General features: G+C 31.6%; 3 protein-coding genes across 5 annotated transcripts; 1 reads left to right on the top strand and 2 right to left on the bottom strand.

Moving 5' to 3' along the window:
* Positions 1-615: 615 nt before the first annotated feature.
* Serinc (serine incorporator TMS1) lies at positions 616-6,694 on the top strand. Of its 3 annotated transcripts, XM_089714510.1 has the most exons (11): positions 616-803; positions 1,086-1,250; positions 2,428-2,516; positions 2,674-2,769; positions 2,851-3,029; positions 3,121-3,236; positions 3,398-3,616; positions 4,855-4,990; positions 5,326-5,352; positions 5,933-6,080; positions 6,292-6,694. In XM_089714510.1, the coding sequence occupies exons 1-11, from the start codon at positions 768-770 to the stop codon at positions 6,422-6,424; spliced, it is 1,344 nt and encodes a 447-aa protein (XP_089570636.1). In that variant the 5' UTR covers positions 616-767; the 3' UTR covers positions 6,425-6,694. The 3 variants fall into 3 exon arrangements, with proteins under 3 accessions (XP_089570636.1, XP_089570638.1, XP_089570637.1); XM_089714512.1 differs by lacking the exon at positions 5,326-5,352; XM_089714511.1 differs by lacking the exon at positions 5,326-5,352 and having other exon boundaries at positions 5,918-6,080.
* On the bottom strand, positions 6,690-9,294 carry LOC149489769 (O-glucosyltransferase rumi homolog). Its single transcript, XM_089714514.1, has 6 exons — positions 9,055-9,294; positions 8,321-8,505; positions 8,049-8,237; positions 7,719-7,849; positions 7,241-7,388; positions 6,690-7,153 (listed from the first exon to the last, which is right to left on the bottom strand). The coding sequence occupies exons 1-6, from the start codon at positions 9,188-9,190 to the stop codon at positions 6,734-6,736; spliced, it is 1,209 nt and encodes a 402-aa protein (XP_089570640.1). The 5' UTR covers positions 9,191-9,294; the 3' UTR covers positions 6,690-6,733.
* A 2,270-nt stretch (positions 9,295-11,564) lies between these two features.
* Positions 11,565-20,496, bottom strand: LOC149489768 (isocitrate dehydrogenase [NADP] cytoplasmic-like). The gene is made up of 9 exons (XM_089714522.1): positions 20,277-20,496; positions 19,857-19,972; positions 16,538-16,682; positions 16,068-16,267; positions 15,477-15,611; positions 15,087-15,190; positions 13,724-13,874; positions 12,743-12,976; positions 11,565-12,080 (listed from the first exon to the last, which is right to left on the bottom strand). The coding sequence occupies exons 1-9, from the start codon at positions 20,344-20,346 to the stop codon at positions 11,928-11,930; spliced, it is 1,308 nt and encodes a 435-aa protein (XP_089570648.1). The 5' UTR covers positions 20,347-20,496; the 3' UTR covers positions 11,565-11,927.
* Positions 20,497-20,657: the final 161 nt, after the last annotated feature.

Below are 20,657 nucleotides of genomic sequence, written 5' to 3'. Positions count from 1 at the left end.
TTATCTCATCCAACATTGCTTCTGAATGATGTTGTTGGCAATTTATTAACGAACTCATGTACAAAATCTAACCTTTAGCACAGAATATTACAGAATACATAGTAGCCTTGGGAAAACTTCGTATTAACAGTGGCCAAGCTAGGTGTGAAAGGGATAAAAAACATAAGTTAGGGTCAATGAACTTCTCGTCAGTCGTCAATCCTAGACGATATCTCCAGTGTATAAATAATTAAATCAAGAAGCTTATATCTAATACACTGGAGATTGCACTATGAACGTTGACTTGTCACGGGAAGGTATGACCTTGAATGACGCCTGGTTGTTTTTTGTCCCTTTCACACCTAACTTGGCAAGTTGGTGTGAAAGGGATGAAGGAACAACCAGGCGTCATTCAAGGTCATACCTTCCCGTGACAAGTCAACGTTCATAGTGCAATCTCCAGTGTATTAGATAAAAGCTTCTTGAATTAAATATAAGCTTCTTGTTCTTGCCATAAGAGAAAAAAAAGTACTTTTTACTTATTGACATTGACATTTATTTTTTGACACAAATACTTCGTGAGGTTTGAAGTTTGATTGTCATATGACGTCAAATCTGAAGTATATTTTGGCTTATCTCTCGAGTAAATCAATAAAAATATAATTTTCTACAACTTTCATAACCATTGTTAGATGTTAGATTGATGTGATTAACGAGAAATACATATTTTACTCAGAAACAGTGTAATATAGTTAGTTGGATGTTACATATTTCATAAGTCATCCAAAATGGGCGCTGTATTGGGTCTTTGTTCAGCTGCACAGGTAAACTAGATCAATAAACTTACTTTCATCACATTTCATCAAATTATTAAGATTATGTGAACTATATCAACTTTAACATCATCCTGTAATGTTGTTCATCATCCTGTTGTGTTTATGAATCACTAATATGTTATGAAGAAGCACAATAATTAATATTCTTTCTTTACTTTTTTATAATCATTCACTGTTGCCTACAATCCTATAAAAGAAGGTCATTTTACTTTTTTGTAAGGCAAAACAAGTTTGTTCAATGAATTTTAGTGTTATTTTTTTTATCCGCAGCTAGCATGCTGTTGCGGCAGTGCAGCATGTTCTCTGTGCTGCTCAGCATGTCCTTCCTGTTCAAACTCTACATCAACAAGGCTTATGTACACTCTTATGTTATTACTGATGACAGTGGTGGCTTGCATTACATTGGCTCCGGGATTACATGAAGAAATGAAAAAGGTATTTAATTGAGATAAATGTTTACAGAAGTACCATACAGTGGGCCAAAATCAAGTCATACTCACGTTTCAATCTATACCTGCTGTTACTTCAGTAAGGGACCTAGGTGTGATTCTGGACGTCAAACTTGCATATCGTACACACGTGGATTTTATTGTTCATAAAGCCTACAAAAATCTTGGTTTCATCTTGCGACAAGCTGATCCATTTAACGACATTACTTGCTTGAAAGTTCTTTATTTTGCCTACGTACGTAGTGTTCTCGAATTTGCAAGTGTGATCTGGCGACCGCAATATAAATGTCACATTAAAAGATTGGAAGCAATACAAAAAATATTTGTGAACAAAATGAATTATAAAACAAAACATTATTCGTTGAATTATGAACAGGCTTGCTCACATTATGGGTTAAATACTTTGGAGGATAGGAGAGATATAATAGACATTATCTTGTTATACGATATCGTGAACAACAAGTTTGACTATTCCACAGCGTTGGAAAATATAAAGTATCTTGTATGTACCCACACAGCGTACTCGCCATACACGCCTATTCCACGTGCCGGCTACATCAACTAATTATCTAAAAATGTCACTGCTCCATAGGCTCCCGGACATTTATAATAAAAAATTTTCTTGTGTGGATCCCTTCTGTTTATCGCGTACTAGTTTTAAAAAGCAAATTTTACAATTAATCAATACTGAAGCTCAGCTCACATAATAATATAATACATTAGCTTTTTACACTCACTGCTATTACACTCACACATTCTCATACACGCACTTTCACACACACACACACACACTCACACTCACAATCACATCCTACTTACCAGGTTTTACTTAATATTAAATTAAGTTGGTTTTAATTTATTATGAATTCGTAGATATTTAAAACATTTCCTTTCTTTATAAATACTTATTGGGCTTGATCAATGCTTACTTTACCTACATGAAATTAAAATATTTTCTCTTATCATTTGTAAAATTCTTATACTAGTCTTTGTTCACATACGTATATTATTTTTACTACCTATTGGTGTACCTTTTAATTGGCGTAGCTTAGTATTTATTCATCTCAAAAATTGTATCACTAGCTGTAAGGTACCTTATCATAAATAAATAAATAAATAAATAATAAATATTCTCTATGTAACTTATTATGAATTCCTTGTAGGTCCCATTTTGTGCAAATTCTACAGGGTTGATACCAGGCAACTTCAAAGTTGATTGTGATCAGGCAGTTGGCTATCTTGCTGTTTATAGGTAAAAAAAATCAAACTAATTTTTAACTATTTGCGTAATTTATCATATACTCATGCAGGTATTTATCATAAAAATAGCATCATAAAAATAGCATTGTAGAATGACATACACATATAATACCTTTCATGTTGATCTTGCAATGTTTTTCTGTTTCTAGGGTCTGCTTCGCTACATGCCTATTTTTCATATTTATGGCACTTTTAACAATTGGGGTGAAGTCTTCTAAAGATCCCCGAACTGGCATACAAAATGGGTAAAATATTTATAGTTTAATATAACTTGTATTATTTCAGTTTACTTCAATCCTATCTAAAATAATGTTCTTATTTTTCAGATTCTGGGGCATTAAATATCTAGTAGTAATTGGTGCAACCATTGGTGCCTTTTTTATTCCAGAGGGTCAATTTGCTTCAACTTGGATGGTATTTGGAATGATAGGAGGCTTTTGTTTTATTATTATTCAACTTATACTGATTATTGACTTTGCACACTCTTGGGCTGAAAAGTGGGTTTGTGAGTATAACAAATGAATGAGTTCAATTAGAATATTTATTAATCTTAATCTTTTTTACTATTTAATCCAACTAATTTGTTTATTTTCCAGCAAACTATGAAGAATCTCAATCAAAAGGATGGTATTCTGCTCTTCTTCTTTCGATGCTTACTTGTTATTCTCTTACTATTGCGGGCATTGCATTGCTCTTTACTTACTACACTACGGTAAATATTTATTTAATATAAATTAAGCATACAATTTGTTTATGCATTTTTATGAAAAAAAATATTCATAAAATCAATAAACTCATCAAAAAATTCCTACTAATATATTATAACTTTTATTAATGTTATATACAAATGTAAACAAAAATATTACTTTTCAGCCAAATGGATGTGACTTGTCCAAATTCTTCATTTCAATTAATCTTATCCTGGTTGTCATTGCCAGTGGTATCTCAATCCTTCCTTCTGTGCAAGAACACCAACCCCGCTCTGGCCTCCTGCAGTCTGCTGTTGTTTCTCTTTATGTTACCTACCTTACATGGTCAGCACTATCTAATTCTGCTGGCGATTGCAATGCTAGCATCTCCACCACCAATGAGGTAACAATAAACAATTTATTGACATTAATCATAACTATGAATAAAATATGTACTTAAACAATTATACTTAAATAATAAGTACATAATTACTCTATTATATATTTACTATTCTATATATTATATGGTATCTATTCAACATTAATATAACACTATCTTTTAGATTATATTTAATATTTAATTTAATATGGCTCTACCAGGAGACACAAGAAGATATTTACTGGGTATGTACAAATAAGGGAAATACTCTCTTTTCAAATTAATTTTCTTCATTGAAATCTATTCATTTAGTAAATAATACCAATTATTACATTAATGCATGTTCATAACATCACTGTTACAAATTGTTTTTTTATTCACGAAATATTAATTATATACTTACACATTTTTAACTTTTTATATATTTCTTTGTTTAAAGTACAAATATCATCTACATTACACATTGTTTATGCTTTTCTTTGTTTAATTATAACAAAGAAGTCTTATGACTTATCTAATCACATGGTAAGGTAATCAATTTATTTGTTTAATACATAATTACTTACATTTGTTTATTTCATATTATATGTATATAGTGAATATTTGTGTTTACGCAAATTTCGTTTTAGGTACATAGGTAATTTGTAAAAAATCTCACCTTTATTCTTGTAGGAAATCCAATATTTGGTTGGTAGTTATATTCCTTGTAGTACTTAGAAAATATTGGATTACTGTCTAAAATGCATTGTTTTCCGTTTTCCAAGAACTTTCAGTGACCGGGTATTATTAGAATTATTAATCTACTATCCCATCATTTACCCAGCCCCGCAACAAAGAGCTGTAGCTGATGATTTCCCAGCCCGATCCAGTTGGGAGCGATTCAACCTAATGCCACGTCATAAGCACGCTTTCTTGAATTGAATATTGCAAGACAAATGCTTCCATCTCGCGTAGAAACAATGAAAACTGTGCTGACGGAGCGGCAACGTCGCATTAGCCCTTCATCATGCACTTGTCTTACGTGTAAAAATTTACAAAAGCGTGCGGATGTGCCGAGTGCATTTTAACTGCACAATAGAACTTATACAAACTAATTTTACTTTTTTTACAGTTTCATTGTCTATTTTTATTTTAATCAAAGTTTAAACTCCAATGTTGTTCCTCCAGGAAACTGTACCTACTTGTGAGACTATCATAAATACATTACGTAATTTCTTAGTTATATACCTTAACATTATTTTTTTTTCCGTTCCAAATTGTAGTCGTCATTTGATAAGCAGTCCATCATCGGGTTAATAATTTGGGTATGCAGCGTGTTGTACTCCTGCGTCCGTACCGCCTCTTCTTCCTCCAAAATCACGATGTCGGATCATATTCTCGCTAAAGAAGGCAGTGGAGGTATATTTCTTCCAAATATTTTATTTATATTTGTTTTATTTTGATACAGATCAATACAAAATATTAAACATCAAGGAACTATAAATTTCAGAAAATGTTACAATTATAATCTTGGACACATTACTAAAAGCAAAACATATTTTTTTATGTGTAGTGAATATTACATAATATTACAATATAAATTCATTTGTGATTTCTTTTAAATTTTTCTCTTTCTTGTCATGTAACATTTTGTTGCTTTGAGTTAGTTATGCAATCTTGTATTTTATTTTGAATTATTACTAACTCACTTTAAATAATTTACGCATATCACGCGACTACAATGCGGCTGTAAGGAAATGGAGGTCTAATTGATAACGAAGGTAATGTAACGATACCTTCTTGTTGCGGTAATGGTGTCTCTTTTGTATATTAGTAGTTGAGGAATAAGTAATAAATATATAACCACAAAAAGCTCACTAAAAATCACACCTGAAATAACTCAGACACTTGGGCTAATAATCATATTACATATATATAGTTTCATTCACTTGTATATAACGTCTTTATTTCCTTCAGCTGTTTTATACGAAAGTGCACTGAACTGTATTTTCGTTTGAACACTTATTGAGATCATAATACAATGAATAATGTATAACGAATGTATGTAATGTATGTACAATGTATAATGAATCTAAACGTGAATAAAATAAAAAAGTAACTGAATGTATAAAATCATAACCTCATGATCACATTTCACAGCTATCATTGATATTTGTATATGATCTCAATAAGCTAATTGCAGCTTGTAGTTACTTGCTAAAATGTGTAACTAATTGTGACCAAATGCAAACATCAAATTAATGGCATACTGGTCTCAAATAGTTCACATTGCATTTGCTTGTAAAAAAGCTAATAGTTGCATGTTGGTTCGCTCACTGAGCGCAGGTTATGATTCCATAGAGGGAGATGGAGGCGAGGCTGGCAATAGCGGAGAGACAAAAGTATTCGACAATGAGGGTGATGGTGTTGCTTACTCGTGGAGTTTCTTCCACATTGTCTTTGCGCTGGCAACCCTCTATGTTATGATGACTCTCACCAATTGGTACAAGTAAGTATTAGTTAAATTAATACATATTATGTTGTAAATCGTAACTTCCATGATCTTTATTTTATGGATTTTTTATTGGAAAAGAAATTTGATAATATACTTAAAATTTTAATGAGGAAAGGGGCGTAATCTGATCCAAACATATCGTCATAATTTAAATAAAAAAAAAAACTTCATTTATATGCCATGTTCAACTGTATATATTTTACAGCCCAAGCTCGCAGCTATCTAAGGAGAATGTAGCGTCAATGTGGATCAAGATCACATCGTCGTGGCTCTGCGTTGGTCTCTACGTGTGGACCCTGGTCGCACCCGCCATTTTTCCCGATAGGGAGTTCAACTAAGCTAAGCGATTATTCTTCTAATACTGAAGTCATTTTAATATAATATTATAGTCTTACTCGTAATCAATTATGTGGGTACCTTATAAAAACAATAATTTTGATCTCATCTATGAAAAATCAATCAATTTATTAAACATCTTGTAGTAGTACAATATTTGTTAGTATAGTTGCAGTCCCATTTAGATATTTTATCATTAGGCAAGCTTTAAATGTATAAAAATATTCTTATTCTCGATGTAATATCAAATATGTAATAAACAATGAGATTCGCACATTTTGTTTTCTTTGTGAAATATTCACAACAAAGATTCATAGTTGTATAAGATCATCACTTTTTATAACTTTGTACTTTAGTAGTTTTTCATACTTTTTTAACAACTTTTTCCAATAACATTTAACATCTTTATCTCTCAAATTATCCCAAATATGCTGATAACCTCTCTCAGCAATCTGTTTTGCCAATGCATCATTGTCTTTGAAGTAGTTAATGTACTTGACAATTTCTTCTTTTGTTGCCTTTGGACTTATTGGTATATAATGTATCCAAGGCTTCAGTGATGGATAGAAGAATTCCAACCAATCCTCTCCCACATGAAAAACTAAAGACTTGCACAGAAACAGATGCTTGAACCTAAAACTAGCGGCCACACCTCTGTAGTTGAAAAGGTATTTATATTTGCAGTGATCTTCAAAAGATACTTCTTTAGCTGGTTCTGCATACAAAGTATCCTGACAAATAATATTCAATTATTATATATAAGACATATTAACTAGGTACTTTATCTTTGTTCTAATTGAAATAATTGTTTTACTCACAGCATCAGATTTCCAAGCTTGATTTTTTGTATACTTTGCATCCACAAGATCAGGATTTGCTCTTGATAACAATATTAATGCATCTCTTTCTTCACTAGTTCTTGAACCCCTAAAGAAAGCTTGTCCTTTTTTCTTATCCCATGGAACTCTACAAAAATGTTGATATACTGATTAAAGCAATTATGAAAATTTTTTCAGTAGTATAATATATTAAATAATTTAGGTACAAAGAGCAAAAAGTTAAATTCAAATTTCATACATAAATGAGTAGTGTTTTAAAGGCCATAGATTGTATCACTAAACGTGTAATTGTAATGTGTGCTTTTTTAAAGAATGCAATATTTAAAAAAAAATATTTTAAGGAAACATCAAGTTCAAACCATGCTTATAGAATACACAGGAAAAGTAATTTAATAACTCGTTTTCCATATAATTTATTCAAAGAAGGACAACAATAAAAAAACCTTTGTATTCATACTTATCTGCTGCAGCAGTTATTTTCAATCTATGCTGGTCCCATCGACCAATGCCTGTTGGATATAGTGATATTGCTGGACCTCCATCCCAAAAACTCCAAGCAGGATACATTATATCATCATAATCTTTTGTCTGCAAATATAACATAGTTTTGAATAAATTCTTTATTTTTTTAAATATGACATGTTTAATTAAATTTTTTTTTAAAAATTGAACATGTATTTTGGTGCTAAATCAAAAACTAACAATTAATTTAAAATTTTGCAAAGTCTGTGACAAGTTTTGGTCAACTATTTATTTATAGAAAATTCCATTAAATAATTAAGAATACCTTACTAAATGAAAACACTGGTATCATTTTGTGACCCCACAAACGATTAACTTGTGGCCAATCCCTTGTGTTCACTGATAATTCTATATTTGGTAATTTTGGAGCTAAAGCCTTCAAATAATGTTCTATTCCAGTACACCTTGCCGGGAAATGACATTCTTTTTGACGATATAATTTACCTTCTATTACCTAAAATTGCAAAAAATACAAAATTAAAAAATTTCTCATTTTTTTTAACTTTCAAGGAAATATTAAATTATTAATAACTATACCTGATACTTAGTGCCTTTCAAAAAAGCATTATCAACCATGTCTTTTGTAATACCACTTTTAAACTTCTCCAAGTCATTATCTATTACACTAGCATGGCAGGAACAGTTAGCAGCAATGCAAGGAGCAAAGTTTGCTTCAGCTAATTCAATTAGCTTACTAATTTTTGAAGTCCATTCATTTATTTCTATGAAACAAATACATAACATAAAATTTAATTGAATCTTGAAGATTAAATAATTATTTGTACCAAACTCCACATAGAATATCTGAACAAAAGAACATAATAAAATTAATTAATTTTTAAGAAATGTTTCAAATTAATAAACACATTGGACATTGTGTCTGCTTGTTTGCCTTCCTTTCAATCTAACTTTATTTTAAACTAGCTGCGCACCGCGGTTTCACTCGCATTGCTGCGCTCCTGTTGGTCTTAGCGTGATGATATAATAATATAGCCTATACCTATAGCCTTCAGCTATCAATATCTAAAAAAAATTGAGACTGTCGGCAACCTTTCTATTTCTATATTTTTACCTGTCCTATTTTCCTGAATAAATTTTTACCAGGGAGAGTATTAATCCCCATTAAGTATTATCTATAAAACGGAGTGATTTAGATCACGTGGATCACCAATTATGTAATTAAAACAAAGCAAACTTATTTTTTTTATAGCACTCTCTCTCTCTAGTTGTGCAAAAAATATGTGTGAAGGATTATTAATTATTTCAAGTACCTTTTGAGTATCTATTTCTATCTTCTAAACATGAAGTTTCACTAGAACATGTTTCGGCATCAGAATCAGACTTGGTAAAAATTAAAATATTAACAAATAATATCAGTGTTGAAAATCTAAGTACCCCATATGCCATACTTTATTAATGTAAATATTTCATTTAGAAAACAAGCAAAATATAAAATTCCGTTAAAACAACTGTATGTAAATAAATAAACTGAACTTTACATTTGACAATGACAAGTAGAGTGCGCGCACGGCGCAAGATAAGTCTGCGCGCTACTGGTGGCGTGCTTAATGTTGCCAGCCCAACTAATTTTTTTTTTTCTTTATTTAAAGTAAATTTTGGGATTCTCTATAATATATTGTTATCCTAATTTGCTTAGAGTATAGATAGTATCTATAGAGTGCGAACAACCAAGTGGGAACAGTAGGCACAGGTGGGAACAACACGACGTTCCCGCCGCGCGCGCTCGTAGTCGTGGTTGAGTGCTGACGAAGTGCGTTGCTCTGGATTTTTATTCATATCTAGGAGTAAACATGGTGAAATGTGCAGTTATATCTTGCAAAAACGATACTAGAAAATACACAAAATTGAAATCCAGTATCACATTTCATCAGTAAGTCGATTGTTATACTTATTTTTATGAAAATAAATCTAGCATCGCGGGGGTGAAGGGGAGGTGGGAGGCGGACACGCGCAGGCTCGCTCGCGCACCTCACTGCCGCCACGTGATCTTAGTGATGTGACCTGACCAACGCTGTACTCGATATAAAGTTTACTAGAAGAACTATATTTTAACAAATTATTTATTTAACTTTAAAATTAAAACTCTTTTAAAAATGTATTATAAATAAATTTGTGGTGTGTTTTGTATGATAGACTTTCTAATATTATGAATGCAAATGTATTATAGTGTAAATGTAAAGTATGTAATGTTACGATATATTTTCTGAAATATCGCTAAATTGATTTTGAACATTTTATAGTAGAATGGATAAAATTAAATAAAAAAATTATTTATATGATTTATTATATTATCATTTTAAATAACTAATTATTTCTTATTTTTATTTAACATTTTTAAAACATTATTATTATTGTTTCATTTATTATTAAAGAAATAGCACCAAACCCGAATTTTTATTTTATTAACTTTAACATCGAACTCGTTTTTCTGATATTCATAAAAATATTTTTTTTAAGTACTTAAAATTAATACAAGAAATATTCAAATGGAATAAACACTTTATTCCCCTTGGCAAACAAATTTAAAATGACATATTTATACTTTACTCATACATTTCTCCTTAAATAACATATTGAACATAAAATTTACAAAAGATACATATTTATTTACATAACTTATCGATAGCTCGGCACGCAATTGATACCTACCTACCCATCCCTATTTGTCACACACACATCTATATATTATCTATAGCTCATCTGCCTACGATGCGCACTGAGGAATTTGTGCAATACACTCGCTCTATACTACTGTAATAATATATACTCTAAGCTAATTTGTTATTCAAGTTTATTATTTAAGTATGCCAATGCCCGCCAATGGGCGGCCAATGTTTAGTTCCAATTTTGGCCGCACGCAGACTTATCTTGCGCGCACTCTAAATGTGGAACTTTTCACTTGACAGTTGACAAATGACAGATAATACGAAAATATTGCGTTCTCATCATCAGAAATCATAGAGAGGGAAATTATTACATAGTCGCAAAAAAGGACCAATCTTTAAATGCTTTTCTGAGAATCAATTGATTTTTACTAATGGATACTGTCTCACCCATCATACAAATAAAACTCAGAAACCTTTTTTTTTACCAGATTCGGGCCAGCGCTTAAGAAATTTTCCTCTAGTAATTATACTACGCCATTTCAAGCTTAAACTATTATTATTGTTATAAAAAAAGGAACGTCCTGTCCACTAAACATATTATATACATCATTTACTTTTATATTAATTTGAATGAAATTTATCTATCAATATAACAGCACTTAAGTATTTGTTATAATTATAGTGATTTTTGCATGAAGTTATTAAAGTTTACTTATCAAAATGAAGTATATAACCATTATTAAACCTCCTTCCTTAGCAAAACCTGCTTGTAGTAGTAATATAAATATTAGTACCTACTCTGTTGTAGCAACTGTGTTAAATGAGGCATAAAAACATTGAGATAATATTACTACGTATGGAGGAGACACCACGAACAAAATCTGTGCGCCATTTTTTTGCTCTAACTAAGTTTTAAAAATTATTATTTAGTTAGGTACTTAACGATGAAAGTTATTCCTTTGCACTTTTCCGTATTATTTGTATTATTTGTGCAATATCGTAACACACACGAAGGCATGTTTGATGCGTTTCACTTTAAAACCATTAAAAAATACCGCTCAACATACGTCACATGACGTATGTTGAGTGGAACAAGTGATGTAGGCGGTGTCGTCTCCTATTAATATTATCTCAATGCATAAAAAGAAAAAAACTTCAAATAAGTATTATTTTAATATAAAAAATAATACAAAATAAAAAAGACCAGCTATCTTGAAACTATCTTCAATTCAAATAAAATGCCTGGAAAAAAAGTGGTCCTAAAAATGCAATAAGTATATACATTCTGATTTATTTGTAACATTATAATCAAATTATTATCTATATTATATAAATAATCTTCAAATTTCTACAATTCATCTTCCAATTTTCAATATTTTCTATAGAATCTCTAATACAATCTCCTGAAAAATATTGAATATTATGTATTCCATGCATATGTTTTTGCATCATTATCATTTTCGCCTTCCTATTTGGAGACCCCATCGTAATTAATTTATTTAATCTACAGACTGCTTTTACTTTGAGAGTTTGTGCTCAAGTTGATCAGCAATAGCTTGTAAGAAGTCTTCAGTGTGTAAAAACATTCCTTCCTTGGTATTGGCTAGTCCATGAATGCATATAACCAAGTCCTTGGTCATCTTGCCACTATCGATGCACTCGACGCACGCCTGCAAATGATAACGTGAATCCAGTTTAATTATTATTAACCTAATGACATTGACTTGGATCCGCCAACTAATTATTTTTATCATTAAACAAATCTCTGTATAATATACTTCTACATACTTATGAGTATAATGATAAAGAGTTCAAACAAATTCAGAGATAAAAATTTACGTCATTATTAATGCAATTATTGTACAACGCCCATCTTGCAAAAAGAGTGAAATAATTAATAAAGTTTGCACGAAGACGAAACAGATGATGTTTACTTATCTGATGAAACTGCAATAGCGACCATCTAAATAATATTTTAGGAGCTGTGTAATTAAATGATATTATGTAACCAATGATGTGATAGATACACATAGTAGCTATGTCCCGTGGAAGGTCGTATTTATTTAAGCGATTAGTTTAAAACATATGAACTCAATATATATTTCAGTGTACATTTTTTACCATACTCGTATTTCAATGCGCCAATTTAAAATGTAAAACTAAAACTGAATGTGTCCAAAAAACGTGAAATAATAATTTTTCAATGATTTTGCCAATTCATTAAATTGGACTTTTTTTTAACCATTCTGTCTTTGATAAGGACTTCAAACCATTCCAATAAATATATTTTGATAATTTTCAATCAAATTTATTCCTTCAAGCCAAAACTTACCTCTTCTAAAGCCACAGCAAACCGTTCCAATTCGGGAGTACCGTCCAACTTGGCTCGGTGTACCAGACCCCTGGTCCAGGCGTATATAGACGCCACAGGGTTGGTGGAAGTGGGTTTCCCTTGCTGATGCATGCGATAGTGACGAGTCACAGTCCCGTGAGCCGCTTCAGACTCCACAGTACGTCCGTCCGGACACATCAGCACTGACGTCATCATACCCAGTGACCCATAACCCTGGAAAATCGTAAATACAGATACCGAAATAGTACCAGCTTCTTGTATTCATGTGTAAATACAAGTTGCTATCTTTATTGCATGAAATTGTATCCGTAATTTCATATCAAACCTAATTCTTTTTAATTATGGTTTGATATGAAATTTACACAAAATGTCGGTCTGCAATCTGTGACGATGGTATTGCGAAATAGGAATTTTAAAGTGCACATAGCAACCAACATTGAAGGTTTATTATAAATACATAATACCTATTATGCGTGTACCCATTTTAATCGATTCATTGTAAAATGGTTTAACCACCTTGAAAACCGCAGATATAGGCAAAAGAGATATTGCATATAGATTGAGATGACAATAAGATTATTTGTTCAGAGACCAGAGTTAAGATTGCATATAGAAGAACTATTTATGGAAATAATTTCCCAATTTATTACATACTAGATTTCCGCCCGCGGCTACGCCCACATTTTCAAAGGAAAACCCGCATAGGTCCCGTTCCCGTGGGATTTCCGGGATAAAACCTATCCTATGTGTTAATCCAAGTTACCCTCTATATCTGTGCTAAATTTAATTGTATTCGGTTCAGTAGTTTTTTCGTGAAAGAGTAACAAACACACACACATCCTCACAAACTTTCACATTTATAATATTAGTAGGATTTTCTATTTTTTTTCCCTTTTATTATTTATGTGGGAACATTCAACTTCGTGGAATATTTTTATTAAAATAGATATTTGTATATACCTGCGCAACAATATCAGATTGTACGTCGCCGTCATAATTCTTACACGCCCAAACAAATCCGCCAGAGCCTTTAATGGCCTGAGCCACCATATCGTCAATAAGGCGATGCTCGTACCAAATCTTGGCATCGTCGAATTGTTTTTTGTAGTCACTGTATAATTAAAATATTTATTGGAAGATTTTATACGAGCTACATTCAATTTCATTTAGTTGTGTGCAGAGGCGGCTCGTGACAAAATTTTATGGGTGTTCACTTGAAATAAAACATTGAAAATACCATGGTGTAAAGCAGTACAATTTATCAAAAAAATTACTTATAAAGAAAATGCATACGTGATACGTCTTTCTTTTTGGTGTGCAAAAATATCTATAACTTAAAGCGACAAGACCGATAGACGCCAATTGCAGTTCATTCAACAAATGGTACCGAGATTGTGAATGTTTTTTCACCTTGATTGAAAGATGAGCTAAGTCGTCAACGCCCGTCCACGGTGTTTTCACATATTGTTCAGATTTAAACACACGCGTATATGTTTTCGTTTTTGTCGTACATTTTTGCGTAAGATCAAGTTCAGGCCGTGGCGGTCCCTTAGCTTTACATTCAAGCCGAATTTGTAACGTTTTATCACACTTTTTAATGAACGCCACATTATAATTATTGTTCATTTTGACACTCACAAGTAATACTGATAACTACAGGCTATTTCAACACGTATTTTATAATTTTAATTAGAAAATTGCATGAATCGCGCGCGTGCATTGAAGTTGACTCGAGTGTATCGCTGTCCTGCCGGGCGGTAAAAACGAACCGGCAACGTTTGCGGGTGCGGCGCTCCGAATTTTGCTACTTTTCCATAGAAAATCTTTTGTTTCACGCGCAGGGCTCTGGCAAAACCCTCTCTTTCACTCCTATTGGATTTCGTATTAGGAAATGTACTAAATCTTTTTTCATTGGAGCGCAATCGTGAGCGCTCCGCTTCGCGCGTTACATAATATTAGTAGGTATTATACAGGTGTATGGGATGATGGAATGATGGATATAATCATTGGTATTAACAGTAGTTTTCAAGATTACGATTGATTTTAAATAGTAATAATTAATGTTAATAATTAAATTAAGGAGTATGATTTTATTATAATTATTTATGGGAGTTCACTGCACCAGCGCTCCTTAGGGCGAGCCGCCTCTGGTTGTGTGTGTGTTTTTATAATTCAATAAGTAGGTATTCTATTGCTACGTGTTCAAAACTTAATAGTAACGAATAATGTAATGTAATACTCCTTGTATTAGGCTTGTTGACTTTGGAGCAAAAAATTAAAGGGACATGTATTAATATCAGGGTGCTATTACAAAAAATGTTACCTGTCAAAGATTTCTTGGAAGATGTCCTTAAACCGACCGTCATAACGCTTGAGAATTGTATTTTTTGTTGATAAATATAGCGGCCATTTCTTCTGCAGCGCGACCTGTTATGAAGATTTAAATAGTAGTTAAGTATGTTTATGTTTCAGAATATTTGTCATAAAACCATAAAAAGCTTCATTTGCTAAATGCGGGCGATACGAGAAAAATATAAGCCCCCAAATCTTATTATCATTATTATCTAGTGATTTTCCGAAATTATTTATTGATTATAATGAAGATAATTTAAAAAACAACATTTACCACTATCATAATAATTATACTTGCATTAATTTTTATCCACAGTCCTATCAACTCAATAAAGATATAAGTAATATTATGATATTTTACCTGAAAACTGGAATGCGCAAAGGCGCGGATAGATTCATCCGTGTTATACATTCCCATTGCAACTCCAGGCACTTTAAAATCGTACAACAGGGTCTTTGTTACTGTTCCATCTTCTTGTGTGTATACTAATTCCACCTAGAAAATAGAAGATATATCAACTGGAATAAAGTTAATTTTAGTTACTAGTGCTCGTTTCAAAGAGTATCTTTCGTCGTCTGGAAAATTAAGCATCATTATTTTTTTTTATCAGCCTCATACAAACATCAAAGATATATTATTGAAGGCGGATAAATATTTGGTCAATCGGTTCTTTTTCGTATGAAAAAATAATAAACACCCATCCATAGATACATCATATTTTCGTTCTATAAATAAAATATCGTTTCAATGTTTATCGTATTGAAATCTTCTAAAAGAAACTAGTTTTATTGCTAAGTTTAATGGGTACTGCGCGTTAGGCTAGACTTATGTATCTTCTATAAATGTTTATATAACAATAATGCACACGTGGCAATATAATCTAGATGACCTTGCAATGCAAGTACGGAACATATGTGCACAACGTCTTTTATCTCATATAAAAGAATATACCTTTCCAGGTTTCGGAACTACAAAGTCTTGAGCCTTATACTGGTCTCCATGGGCATGACGACCAATAACAATAGCTTTAGTCCATCCAGGCACAACTCGAGGTATGCTCTTGCATAGAATCGGCTCACGGAAGACGGTTCCGCCCAGAATGTTACGTATAGTACCATTCGGACTTAGCCACATCTTCTTTAACTTGAATTCTGTAAGAAAGTTTATGATTGCAAACTTTTGAATAAAAAAATAACGAGCTAAAAACAACACTAAATTAGCTCTTTGCTTTCGGATTTAGAATGTATGAAAAAAAACAATATTATCGTATCCTAAGGTGATTCCAAGGTAAAAAGATCAATGAAATTTCATCATAACATTTTTTCCGTTAGCTTATGCTAAAAAAATAAATATTTTTCGAAAACTGCGGTGTCTTGATAACGATGATATTATTTAGGAGATGAATATCTCCCATTCCGTACCTTCAACACGCTGTTCATCAGGTGTAATAGTGGCGCATTTAATGCCCACATTGTGCTTGAGGATCGCATGCGCAGCATCGATCGTCACTTGATCATTAGTCGCATCACGATTCGGCAGACCCAGGTCGTAGTACAGGCAGTCGAGCTGTGGGCGTCAATGACCTTTGTAATGATTATAGCTTGGCTTTATACTATTAAATTTAAAATTATAAACACGACCGATAAATATTAAATACATATCTGACCTCACTGGGCCCATCGTTATCTGCAGTGTATCCGACTAGGAATTAAATGTTTAGTATTTTTTTTATTGTTTCTAGTCTACTTCAGCTAAAATCACTACATAGTATAAACCATGTTGATGATCGATGTCTGTCTGTCTGTCTGTCCCTAAGTATGCTTAAAAGTTAAAACTACGCAACGGCTTTTTGATGCGGTTTCTTCACTACATCTTTCGTCGCTTTCTCTGTCCCTATGTCCCTTTGTATGCTTAAATCTTTCAAACTACGCAACGGATTTTGATGCGGTTTTTTAAAATAGATAGGTACAGTGATTCAAGAGGAAGGTTTTAGTATATTATAATTTATTAGGTTTTAGACAAAGCGGGCGGAAAGCTAGTACCTAATATATATAGTGCTTCAATAGAAGGTTTATGTGAAAGTTTCAGGGTCGCTTATTTTAAAATAAAAATTAAGCTACCGCATAGTATACGTACGTAAAGCATGACTAGTCGATATTACTTTAAAGCTCAATTTCATAAAACATAATCGCAATTGTTTGTACCAAATATTTGCTTATCAACAACAATAGCGATCGTAATTTATTAAAACATTGCTCAAAACATTGCCCCAGTAAACTGTTGATAAGTGCGGCACATAATGCCATTTGATAACATAACGTACCTAGGTACAATTACGTATAATGCGGGAATTACCTACTTGTGCTGATATGAAAACAAAATGTTTGAGTGCAAATTTAAAAATAAATTTATCACTCATACAAATAAATATTTTTCAAATTGCATGATAATTTAATTACGTTTTTGCCAACAATACCAACATCAATAGGTTTTTTTTTAATCCAAAACATTCACCTTTTAAATGCTGATATCGAAAGGCCATACAACTTATGGAAACCAGTTCAGTCCTTGAAAAGATATTTTAAGAAAACACGTTTTAAATTCCAGTCAACAATAAATAACTGTTAAACATATGTACGTCCATAAACTCATACTAGCTTTCTTTCCACCCTTTTACGCGATGGATTTCGAAAAATGAATTATATTAAAGCAATATTGTCTGAATATTTCAAACTTTATACAACCCAATAAAGGATCATATTATATGTATAGCGTAGGGCAGGGTAGCTTCGCTTGCGTTTAGAAAAAGAAATCGGACTTACGGACCCAAATAAGAAAAAAAAACTATGGATAAGCCCTTTTCTTTTTTCAAAATTTTAAAATTAAAATTTTGTATGCCAGTTAAATTCTTTTATACCTAGTTTTAGTACAAGGCTTGGAGGCATACAATATCCGTAATTTATAATACTTATGCCTGAATATTTACACAAACCTTTTTTTTTCATAAATATATACCCTACATACTTTTAGATGCATTTATTAAAAAAACTGTAATTATTATGTCATGACTAGACATCGGATTATATGCATTTGCATATTTGCATATGCAAATGCATAAAACTCTCTAATTACGGCGTTAGTGCATATTTTAGCCTTTTTCCCCAATCGTGCATATTTCGTTAAGTAGAGGGAATTTTGATTGGTCGACTAACCTTTATTAGCCAATCAGAACGCTCAGCGAGTAAACAAACCCTATTTTGGCATGGTAAAATGGCAAAAAATTACATAATGGGCTCCATTTTAAGTAAATTTTAGCCATTCAAAATAGGGCTAGATTACCCTTTTGGGGCTAAAAACTTAAAACACGGGTTGAATTCCAAAAAAGGGCTTGATTTAGCCCGGAAAGGTCTAAGGTGGCAACACTGGGCTCGCGGGTGACAAACGTCACAAATTTGCGCTCGAAAATTTGGGTAAAAATACTTATAGTGCCACAAACTTATCTGACCCGGTGACAGTGTCACTGATGTCGCTTTCTTTTATATAAACAAAATATTCCGTATGAAAAGTCTGTGAAAATGTGACATTTCAAAATGGCGGCACGTAGTTCCAGTTTTTGCCACCGGGTCAGATAAGTTTGTGGCACTGTAATTGTATATTGGCACAAAAACTATACTTAATTACAAGAAAATTTCACTGTTTTTGTACAATCTTTGATTTAAATATATAAAAATAATAAGTTTTTTGATTTTGTATTGTGCATATTTTAGGCATATCAGTAGTTTTTAGTGCATATTTCGGCCTTTTTTAGTGCATATTTGCATGCATATTTTGGCATTTTGTTAGTGCATATAATCCGATGTCTAGTCATGACCATAAGAAACAATATAAAAAAACAACAAAAAAAATACTATTATTTTGATTGCACACCTAACTACATAATTAAGGTACCTAAGTATACCATATTTTAATAGGTATAGGTTAAATTTTCCAAATATTGTTAGCCCCATTTCATAATGTAATATTCAAAGAGTAAAAGAAACTAACATACATTTCACAATTCAGTGTGCACACTGCACATGTTATTTTTATAAAGTGTTGACCTACCACTTGGTCCAATTAAATTTTATTATCTTTATAAACTACAATAGAAAAGGTCTTTGCACACATTATTTTAGCAAGCAAAACAAATATGAGGTCTTTGAAACATAATATGTAGTTACTAACAAATAGATGATTTATTAGTAGTTAATAACTTTTTTATAAGATTTTTTTTAACTGGTAAGTATTACTAAAATTAATTGTTATTTCTATATTAACATAGAATTAATAAAGTATCAAAAACCTAGAAGTAAAAAAAAAATGTTTTTTTTAATAATTTATTAAAAATATCCTGTCCAGGATTTTTGCAGCAAACCCATTTTTAATACATTATTACTTAATAGACTAATATTTATTATAAAATTGATCTTATTCTATTTTCACCCCAGCAAAGTTTGATTTAGGTTTGTATCTTAGACTAAAATAATTTTTACACAACTGAATAGCACCATTAGCAAGCGCATTATAACTTAATATATAATAACTACTAAATAATAACTTAACTTTAAATATATCTAAATTGCCAGGGATTATTATATTGGGCCAAATCCCCATTCAGACCTGAATTTGTTAACTTTTAAATGAGATAACCGTAACTAGGACTAACTGAAAGATAAAATACTGCTGGGTTAAATAGCTTACCTTGACATATGGGAATATAAGTTTTTCTTTAATTTTTTCCCAAATTATGCGGGTCATTTCATCACCATCCATCTCCACAATGGGCTTTGAAGCAATAACCCTCTTTGCTGTGCCATCTGGATAATATGATAAAACACTTATTATACATTGGATAATTTTATCCATAATAATAGGATCCTAAATATATTTTTGTATTAATTCCTATGAGTTATGAGAGATTTAATTGCTGCAAAATTTGTATGTTTTTTTTATTAGTAAAAAGTATGATTCATATTGAAAACAAACACATTTTTAACGATTCTAAATATTTTAGATATACATATTTACATAGAAATAGAATATAATAATCGAAAAGATATCTGTCAGTTTCTTATATATCTATCTTTTGTTATTTATGTATTTATTTATGTAGGTACTCACAGTTTCTCGACGAAGTAGTGACTTGGTCCGAGATAAATTTAAAAACTTTTTTACTATTATTTACAGCCATAATTGACAAACTTTCTACCAGTTTTCCTTAACCAATGAGTTAGAAACCTATTAGATAACCAAAGAAACAGATAGGTAATTAGAAAATATCGTGCTATCTAATCAGTCTTTTTTCACACTGCTGACTTCGCGTGCTGAGAACGAGACAGTCAGTTATGAGTGTACGTGTCTGGCTACTTTATTTACATGTTCAGAGTTCTGAGTTCTGAACAATATTAAAGTATCAAAGAGTAGCTGCCTAATGATTACAAACAGATGCGACACTATTAGGTTTTGTATCCATTTTTTTATTTACAATATGATTTAGCGACC

This window comes from Colias philodice, chromosome 3 (genome assembly GCF_061535455.1).
Source record: "Colias philodice isolate Cphi_HAF_F1 chromosome 3, ilColPhil1 Martin Lab GWU primary, whole genome shotgun sequence".
NCBI lineage: Eukaryota > Metazoa > Arthropoda > Insecta > Lepidoptera > Pieridae > Colias > Colias philodice.
This window is presented reverse-complemented; position numbering and strand designations above follow the sequence as displayed.

Bases quoted from the DNA above. Each gene is read 5' to 3' on its own strand.
- LOC149489768 (XM_089714522.1), bottom strand. From the start codon at position 20,346: ATGGCTGTAAATAATAGTAAAAAAGTTTTTAAATTTATCTCGGACCAA. The intron at 19,973-20,276 runs GTGAGTACCTAC...CATATTATCCAG, and splicing joins CACTACTTCGTCGAGAAACT to ATGGCACAGCAAAGAGGGTT. The intron at 15,191-15,476 runs GTAAAATATCAT...TCTTCATAACAG, and splicing joins TTGCGCATTCCAGTTTTCAG to GTCGCGCTGCAGAAGAAATG.
- Serinc (XM_089714510.1), top strand. From the start codon at position 768: ATGGGCGCTGTATTGGGTCTTTGTTCAGCTGCACAG. The intron at 804-1,085 runs GTAAACTAGATC...TTTTATCCGCAG, and splicing joins GTCTTTGTTCAGCTGCACAG to CTAGCATGCTGTTGCGGCAG. The intron at 6,081-6,291 runs GTAAGTATTAGT...TATATTTTACAG, and splicing joins ACTCTCACCAATTGGTACAA to CCCAAGCTCGCAGCTATCTA.
- LOC149489769 (XM_089714514.1), bottom strand. From the start codon at position 9,190: ATGGCATATGGGGTACTTAGATTTTCAACACTGATATTATTTGTTAAT. The intron at 7,850-8,048 runs GTATTCTTAATT...TTATATTTGCAG, and splicing joins CAGTGTTTTCATTTAGTAAG to ACAAAAGATTATGATGATAT. The intron at 7,154-7,240 runs GTGAGTAAAACA...ATTATTTGTCAG, and splicing joins AAGCTTGGAAATCTGATGCT to GATACTTTGTATGCAGAACC.